Here is a 10,266-nt window from a genome sequence, read left to right as displayed (position 1 = left end):
TATCAGTGACTGATAAATCGTTAGGCGAGATGGAATGGAATCTCCTTTTTTATGGAGGATATTTTTCCTTCTCTGATAACTTACTACAAGGATTCTGGTGACCAGAACGCCATCCAGTTTCCCACCACCCTAATTTCAAGACAGCGGAAATACGAACAAATCTCCTGAGGCAAATTTGTCAAAACAACTGTTACATGCATACCCACTTAGTGGCTTGATGAGTCAAATAGTAAAACACTAAAACAAGTTTCAATGCTTATATTCATAATTTCTTTGCTTTTGTCTTTAAAATAAGTTTATATTTAATTTGTTCATAGAATTACATTGTGATTTTGCTTAAACATAATATTGTTTCATTTTCTTTTTTAACAGTACCTTTGTGGAAGCTTCCTATTCGGATAGTTCTGAAGATTCTCCTGGACCTTCAGACTGTGTTGAGGCCACAAATATATCAGAAGATACTACTGTGAAAGTTTCCTGTGAAACTGTCACCAATGACGAAACGCGTGATGATGTAATTAGAGTTCCTCAAACACACAATAAAAAGCGAACGTATAAACAAAGATCAATGGTAAAGTATCTTTAAAATAGCCGGCCGTGCACACCAGAACATGAAGAACAGATTGCGAAAAGGATTGCAAACATGATAGTAACAGATCTACTCCCAGGAAAGGGTTTCGGGAGTTAATGTCCTTTCTTGAACCAGATTATAGCGTACCGTCTAGGCGGACACTATGGAGACGCTTGCAGCTTTTTTATTCTGAACTGAAAGAGCAAGTACAACAGAGGCTACAGGAAGCAGAAGTAGTTGCTTTAACGACAGATATATGGACGTCTCGAGCAACAGGTTCTTACATTACAGTGACATGTCATGCTCTGTATACGAATTTCTGTACAGAAGATTTTGTTCTCAAGACAATTGAACTAGAAGAACGACATACAGCGGAAAATGTAGCTAATGTTATTAAACTGTGTATGGAGGAATGGTGCATCAAAGACAAAGTAGTTGCATTAGTTCACGACAATGAATCGAATATGATTAATGCTGGACGTTTGTTGCCGGTTTACAATGTATTATGTTTGGCACATACTTTGCAGCGATCCATACTGACCAGTTTAGAGAAAAGCGAGGTAACAAATACAATTTCAATCTGTAGCAAAGTGGTAGAGCACTTCAAGCGTAGCACCAATGCTTCAGTCGCGCCCGAAAAGAAGCAAGAAATTTTAAAGTTACCAAAGCATCGCCTTATTCACTATACAAAGACTCGCTGGAACAGTGTATATTCGATGATCGAACGGTTGCTGGAACAAAGAGAAGCAATAATTGCAGTGTTCTCTGATAGAAATGTCACTAAACATTAACTGAAGACAAGTGGTAAATCATGGAAGATATCGTTCGAGTACTGAAGCCACTACAAATGGCTACAACAGTTATGTGTGATCAAAAGTGTTCCATTTCTTTTGCTTTACCATTAGGCTATGGTCTTATTTCTAACCACCTGTCGGAATGTTCTTCAGATTCTGAAATTGTTAAGAACTTGAAATCTTCAATATCAGTTGACTTAGGAAAGCGTCTTCAGCTCGATGAATTATGCGATTCTGAATCATCAGATTTTTTGTCAAATAGTGTTACCTCTTAGCAACATTCTTGGACCCAAAGTACAAATCATTACCATTTCTGAATTTTAAAATGCAAACAAAGATCCATACATTGGTTCATGATATGCTCGTAGAATCTGAAGGATCAGAAGACGATTTATCACAGCAATCGTCCGGTGGGTCATCAGCATTAGACTATTTGCTTGGAATATTTCCATCGTGTTCAAAAAGTGCTAATGTAACAGATGAGCTTACTCTTTATAAATCAGATCAGTGTCTTTCGCAAAGTGGCAACAGCCTTGAATGGTGGAAACTTAACGAACATCGGCTTCAAAAATTAGCATGTCTTGCTAAAAAATTCATGGTGATTCCAGCAACTTCAGTCGAATCTGAACGAGTATTTTCACTTGCTAGTAATATCGTTACTGCCAGTAGATCTAGACTTCTCCCTGAAAATGCAGATATATTAATATTTTTGAACAAAAATCTAAAAACTCTCGCTTGCAAACCGCAATAGGCTGGCACAAGTTGCACTGGTGAATTACATTTTAAATTAAAAAGCGCTTAAAATGCAATATGCAAACACGATTTCACAATCAAACTCAACTCGTAAAATTTATGTTTAGTGAAAGTTTGATAGTTTTTCTTAAGCTATATCAATCAATATCATTTTGTTTCCTTTCGGCATATTTTCTTATGTTTCTTTTCTTATTTTGAATTGATAGAATTCACTAGTGTTTATCTAATAAAAGTCGTTGTCCTTAGGGTTTATTTTATGTAGGTTTAGTTACTGGCGATGAAATTAAGGTGATTATAACCAGAAAATAAAACAGATGTAGGTTTATTTGCAAACAAAAACTTTAAAATATTGTATTGTGCAAGTTCTGTCAACAATCCAGTTAAACCTCACCAATAAATAAATAAATAAAATAAAAAATACGGTGAGTTTCGCTAAATGTGAGGTAAACTTATAAGGTTACACACATGTAATTTGAACCTCTCATTTAAAATAAATAAATACGTATTTCAGCGTTCTTTGATTTTAGCTACGTAGATGGGACTAAAAAAGTCAGAATGGTTCGCTAAGATATCCTCCATACGAGGTGTCCTGGAGCCATTTGCATGTACCTTCATACTTCTTTATGCGTTTAAATTTGCTGCTCGTATTATCTCTTAACCTACATGCTCTTAAACAAGTAGAAAGAAAGTACGAAATAAATTACAAAACTATTTAGAAGCTTGAAAACCGGTTTTATTTGTCTGCAAATTGTGGGGTTTTGTGTTGAAAGATACAACAGTTGTATTATTTTGTTTTTAAATGTTTATATATAATGTTGGTACACTTTAGAAGTTTATTAGGAAGATACATACGTAATAGATATATACTTCAATTCAAACTTTCTACATCTAGAATCAAAGCAAGATAAAAAAATACAGTTTCAATAACAATGTAATATTACTAATATTACTCTTATCTTACTTCATTATCCACTAACGTACCGTATATGCGGCGAAATAATAAAGCCCCATGCAAATATATCACATGCATCACATACATCAATAGAACCAAGAACTACACTTCTGTTTACTTACGCAGCGAAAAAAAAGGTGCTGCAGTTCTCACCCTGAGCTTGAACCAAAGTTTGAGATATAAGCTCCCTAAACTTATATTAATATCTGGAGGTGAAGCATTTGCCATCCGCCAATACTAGTCAAACAAAAACAAATACAAACTGCATGTATATGCATTGATTCATTGAGATTGAAAGTGTTAGAAACAGTTAATTGAAATAAGAAAACGTTATGGATGGATATTATTATTTATTATAGGTTTAATTTGTACTTTATGAAAATTACCGTATTCATTCTGTATTTTATACATACTTTGTCCCATGTCAACTTAAAATTCAATGCAGAAATCGACGAAACTTCTCGATCTGCGACACTGCTTAAGTAGCATCAATCAAACGACATGCTTCAAATTCCCATATCTTGCGAAAATTATAAGTTAACAGACAGTTGTAGTTTTTTTTAATGAAGCAAGTTCAAAAATGTTCAGTAACATTCAATTGGAAAATAATAGAATGTTATCAAAAACTAAAGAAAGATATCAAATAATTATATTCATTCACCTAAAATTGAATACTTTACGTATGCCAGTAACGAAACCTACATAAAATAAACCCTAAGGACAACGACTTTTATTAGATAAACACTAGTGAATTCTATCAATTCAAAACAAGAAAAGAAACGTAAGAACATATGCCGAAAGGAAACTTAAAATGGTATTGATTGATAAAGCTTAAGAAAAACTATCAAACTTTCACTAAACATAAATTTTACGAGTTGAGTTTGATTGTGAAATTGTGTTTGCATATTGCATTTTAAGCGTTTTTTTAATTTAAAATTTAATTCACAACTGCAACTTGTTCCAACCTATTGCGGTTTGCAAGCGAGAGTTTTTAGATTTTTGTTCAAAAATATTAATATATCTGCATTTTCAAGGAGAAGTCTAGATCTACTGGCAGTAACGATATTACCAGCAAGTGAAAATACTCGTTCAGATTCGACTGAAGTTTCTGGAATCACCATGAATTTTTAAGCAAGACATGCTAATTTTTGAAGCCGATGTTCGTTAAGTTTCCACCATTCAAGGCTGTGGCCACATTGCGAAAGACACTGAACTGATTTAGAAAGAGTAAGCTCATCTGTTACATTAGGACTTTTTGAACACGGTGGAAATATTCCAAGCAAATAGTCTAATGCTAATGACCCACCGGACGATTACTGTGATAAATCATCTTCTGATCCTTCAGATTCTACGAGCATATCATGAACCAATGTATGGATCTTTGTTTGCATTTTAAAATTCAGAAATGGTAATGCTTTGTACTTTGGGTCCAAGAATGTTGCTAAGAGGTAACATTTCAGAACACTATTTGACAAAAAATCTGATGATTCTGAATCGGATAATGCATCGAGCTGAAGACGCTTCCTAAGTCAACTGTTATTGAAGATTTCAAGTTCTTAACAATTTCAGAATCTGAAGGACATTCCTTCAAGTGGTTAGAAATAAGACCATATCCTTATGGTAAAGCAAAAGAAATGGAACACTTTTGATCACACATAACTGTTGTAGCCATTTGTAGTGGCTTCAGTACTCGAAGGATATCTTCCATGATTTGCCACTTGTCTTCAGTTAATGTTTAGTGACATTTTTATCAGAGAACACTGCAATTATTGCTTCTCTTTGTTCCAGCAATCGTTCGATCATCGAATATACACTGTTCCAGCGAGTCTTTGTATATTGAATAAGGCGATGCTTTGGTAACTTTAAAATTTCTTGCTTCTTTTCGGGCGCGACTGAAGCAGTGGTGCTACGCTTGAAGTGCTCTACCACTTTGCTACAGATTGAAATTATATTTGTTACCTCGCTTTTCTCTAAACTGGTCAGTATGGATCGCTGCAAAGTATGTGCCAATCATAATACATTGTAAACCGGCAACAAACGTCCAGCATTAATCATATTCGAGGCATTGTCGTGAACTAATGCAACTACTTTGTCTTTGATGCACCATTCCTCCATACACAATTTAATAGCATTAGCTACATTTTCAGCTGTATGTCGTTCTTCTAGTTCAATTGTCTTGAGAACAAAATCTTCTGTACAGAAGTTCATATACAGAGAATGACATGTCACTGTAATGTAAGAATCTGTTGCTCGAGACGTCCATATATCTTTCGATAAAGCAACTACTTCTGCTCCCTGTAGCCTCTATTGTACTTGCTCTTTCAGTTCAGAATAAAAAAGCTGCAAGCGTCTCCATTGTGTTCGCCTAGACAGTACACTATAATTTGGTTCAAGAAAGGACATTAACTCCCGAAACCCTTTCCCTTCAATAAATGAAATTGGGAGTAGATCTGTTACTATCATGTTTGCAATCCTTTTCGCAATCTGTTCTTCATGTCCTGGTGTGCAGAGCCGGCTATTTTAAAGATACTTTACTATTGATCTTTGTTTATTCGTTCGCTTTTTATTGTGTGTTTGAAGAACTCTAATTACATCATCACGCGTTTCGTCATTGGTGACAGTTTCACAGGAAACTTTCACAGTAGTATCTTCTGACATATTTTTGGCCTCAGCACAGTCTGAAAGTCCAGGAGAATCTTCAGAACTATCCGAATAGGAAGCTTCCACAAAGGTACTGTTAAAAAAGAAAATGATACAATATTATGTTTAAGAAAAATCACAATGTAATTCTATGAACAAATTAAATATAAACTTATTTTAAAGACAAAAGCAAAGAAATTATGAATATAAGCATTGAAACTTGTTTTAGTGTATTACTATTTGACTCATCAAGCCACTAAGTGGGTATGCATGTAACAGTTGTTTTGACAAATTTGCCTCAGGAGATTTGTTCGTATTTCCGCTGTCTTGAAATTAGGGTGGTGGGAAACTGGATGGCGTTCTGGTCACCAGAATCCTTGTAGTAAGTTATCAGAGAAGGAAAAATATCTTCCATAAAAGATTCCATTCCATCTCGCCTAACGATTTATCAGTCACTGATATCTCCAAGAGAAGAATGTAAGCTATTTTAGGTGAGATGGGAATTCACATCCTGCCTAATCCCTTCTCGCCTAAAATGGCGGTAGGATACAAGGAGGAAATTTCTGCACTAAAGAGAGAACTCCTCTACTAGCATTTTAACCAGATATTTTAATCAATATTTTCAATTACTGTCAACTACAATATAAATATTTAATAAGTACTATACAACAAGAAAGCATAGGGGAGGGGGACGATTAAGGTGGATGTAGTTCACTTTTGGTTTGTTTTGGGAGAACTGGAAGGTGCTTAGCAGACAGGAGCTAATCAGAAACAGGATAGAAATATACAGAATAGAAATATACAGTGTTTCAAAACAACACTGACAACGTTTGGGAGCAGATTCCTGACACCAAGGTAAGACAAAAAGTATAGACCAACCTGGGTGTACAAATACTTCCTTTCGGTACTATGACCAGCCAAAAATCTGTCGGATGATGCAAAAAAAAAAAAAAAAACAACTCGAGAACAAAATGTCGGACCGAAGTTGGGGGAAAGGGAATGTTTATTATTTTTAGCCGTAGTTTCCATTAATACACAACTCGATGTGGTGCAGGGCGGGGGCAAGGGTCACCCCAAAGAAATTGAAGAAATCCTGGGATATTTTATTAAACGATGATTTAATGACATACGATTAAACTAACTAAAACTAAATACTATGTTTCAACTAACAAAAGTCTTAGAAGTGGTCCAAGTTACAAGAACCTCGTTAGAATTCGAAAAAGGAAAGATTAGTATATTTGATTGATCTACTTTGTCTCAGTACAGAATTGGCTATCGAAAAAGAACTGAAATTATATGAAATCCAAAACGTTGAAATATTATGCCTTCTAGGCTAATGAAGACAGAGAAATCACTCACGGCTATGTGGGTAGCATACGGGACTTTGGCATAGAAGACCGGGTTTCGATTCCCGGCAGGAACGCAAGCGGTTTGAATCTCACGTTAATTCGTAGCTCCATAGCTCATATAACTTTGCTACCGAAGGAATGCTAAACTCAAATCCGATCCAATAATACAGACAGGTAATAGATTGAAGCTAATTATTGGAAAATAATTCGTGAAATGAGAATGTAAGTGAAAACAGATAATCCCGAGAAGACTCACTGGTACGATGGTATCCACCACGAACTTTTATAACCTGGGATCGAACGAGGTCCATCTCGCACCAGAAGTAAGCGCTCTATCACTAAGCCATCGTGACCCTACTTTGGAGAAAGCACTATGATTCTGACCGAAGTATCGGTCTAGAAAATATTGTGTGTGATTAACCAATATAACTTACTAGAAGCACAAACAGTCAGAATGTGGAACTTCTTTCGTTCGGGTCGAATGATTTTCGATAAGTACCTCGCATATGATAAATAATACAAAATAGCAGCAACGTGAGAACAGCAGCCAACAGTTCTGTTCACGAAAACCGAAATTGTTCCAATATTGGACGGAAACAGTGATGAGGGTTAATTTCTTTCTATTCATTCATTATTTGATCATATTAAACACACATATACAGTAATACCATCGAATCAAACTAAACACATGAATAGCTATTAACAACAGGCATATTATTAACGAACAGTTACAAAACAAAGAACAATTACTAAAGAAAGATCTATATGTATCACACAACGTTTATTATGTGCACAATTAACACAAAATGCGGGAATGTATAATTTCAGTTGATATACAGCAGTGGTGTAGCCAAAGGAGGTGTGAACATGGTCGAGAATCCCTTTCATCCTCAGAGACCAATTACCGTTAAGACAAAAAATACTTGTTATCATAAGATTCCAATGTTATAACAACTTCATCTCCTCCCCCATTCAAAGGTATTGGTTATCCTAGTGGTGTACAGTGTGTATCATACGTATACCACATAGATGCTGACCTATGTACATTTGCCTTTTTTCACTATGAGGTACACTTGCGAACAAAATGAAAACAATATATGTTGTTAGGGACCCTCTCAAGAAAAACTGGCAAAAAATTGTGGGTGTCCCATTTAGTCTTCTACTATTTTTTTTTAAGATTTCAAAAAAAAAAAATACCAATTTTCAACCTCAAAATATTAAAAGAAATATTTTCCGACTTTTCTCTTGCTGAGAACACCTAACATCTTTTTTTGATGCAAATCAGTTGAGCCGTTTAGGAGAGAAAAAAATAATTTCAATTTTCCTTCCCCCTCCTAACACCCCTCCAAAAGCGCTTGGGGGCTGAAACTTTTGGAAAACGAGTTTCTCATAAATGTTACCGTAATCGATAGTGTAAATTTGGTGCAGATATGCTTGCGGGAGCTTTCACATCCTTATTCCGCTAAGCCCTTTTTTCCGAAAGTAACTGTAACTGTAACGCGTTAAAAATTTCTAAGGAATATACCTAGTTTGCTTTAGTTTCCTTTGGGTTACATTTCGGACGAGTAACTATAATATGTATTGTTTTCCGGAAACTAATCTTTATTTTCTTTCCTGTCTAAATCTCTTAGAATGGAGCAATGGAGCATGAACTGTCAGTGACCAACAGTCACCGACACACAAAGAAACAGATAAGATCTTCGGGACATTTGCTGGTTCCAGAAAGGGAGTATAACCTCAGGAAAATCACGTGTACTGTTTGCAAGCCAAGCACCTGAAAGATTTTGTAGTAGATTTTTACAGCTCTAAATCAATACATTCAGTGAGTGAACTACAAGTAAAATGATAGTCTAGCTTTCATTAACGAAAATATTTCAAAAAAATACTTTTTCTTAAAAGCTGAAGATGAGGACATAATTTAAAAGTAAAATGTCTGAAGTGTACCGGCGGGAAATATTTATCAATAATCAGGAGTTCGTCTACATATTTCAAGAAACATCTGAAGTTTTTTTTAAAATTATTATTATTATTTCTAGAGTATACCGAAACAGCACCCACACAAGCATTGCGGATAAAGCTATTGTCCAAATGTTAATAATTTCTTTACACGTGCTCTTACTAATACTATATTAATACTTTCTTCAATACTTCATTCTTGTTTAGTGCTATTCTTATTATACTTATGGAGATTTGTTTATATTTATGGAAGTTGCAATTTCTTCGAAAAAAATGTTTCAATTGCAATTAAGTAAGAAAAAAGATTTCATTTTCTCAAGAGATTAAAAAAACGAAATGTATACTGAGTGTAGATGAAGTAGGAAGTGTCGAAGTAGGTGAAGTAATATGTCGATTGGTTATCGTGACATTAATATACTGATTTTCTACTATATACTCTTTCAGCTTGAATAAATAGGTTTTAAGTTAATCATCGAAACGTAAAATCTTTGACGTAAAAATATTCTAAAATGTTTTATAGAATATGGTTATCTTTATAAATTAATAATTAAGAATAGCGGTTAATATATACAGTGGCGTATTTACGATTTTGTTTCGGAGGGCTTTGCCTGAAAATGTGAAAATTCTGCAAGATGTTACATATACTTTATTATAGTAAGTAAGATTTCGGGGGGGCTTAAGCCTGGAGGCCTCTCTAAATACGCCACTGACGAAAACTCGATTTAGGGGCCGTTCAAAAGTTTTGTAGGTCCTGATCCAATTAGCCCAAAAGATCCAATACACTTCAATCAAAAATTTTCTTGTATGCCTTATATCTGGGGAACTACATATAACTAACTAACTAACTCTATGGCGTATGGAACCCGAGGTTCAATGCCGCGTTCAAAAAAGCTCTCCATTGACTTTTATTCTTAGCCAATTGAATCCAATTGAACCCAAACTATCTCTAAACTCAGTATGATGTGCTTATTTCGTAAAAAAAAATACGAAAACTCAATTTAGAGGCCGTTCAAAAATTTTGTGATCCTTGATCCGAAAATTAATTATTAGCCAAGATCGCAATCCTTTGATGGATTTTTTTAATCATTCTTAAACTTCTTTCCCAAGATCGCAATCTTTTGATCATTTTTTGGGGTAATCCCTAAAAGTCATGTACGCGTAAACTGCAACGACTTTTAATTACTTCTTTTCATATATATATGCGTGCAACAGGAGTGCAATTGTGACCAAATGTGTGGGAAATGTGCAGAA

At 34.9% G+C, this 10,266-nt stretch overlaps 1 protein-coding gene across 1 annotated transcript; it reads left to right on the top strand.

The window, feature by feature from the left end:
* Window positions 1-687: 687 nt before the first annotated feature.
* Window positions 688-1,362, top strand: LOC145675297 (zinc finger BED domain-containing protein 4-like). Its single transcript, XM_081745683.1, has one exon. It carries the CDS (start codon window positions 688-690, stop codon window positions 1,360-1,362), a length of 675 nt encoding a protein of 224 aa, XP_081601809.1.
* The last annotated feature ends 8,904 nt before the right edge of the window (window positions 1,363-10,266 follow it).

The sequence above is a fragment of the Thermobia domestica genome, chromosome 18 (genome assembly GCF_964235325.1).
Source record: "Thermobia domestica chromosome 18, izTheDome1.hap1.1, whole genome shotgun sequence".
Lineage (NCBI taxonomy): Eukaryota > Metazoa > Arthropoda > Insecta > Zygentoma > Lepismatidae > Thermobia > Thermobia domestica.
This window is presented reverse-complemented; position numbering and strand designations above follow the sequence as displayed.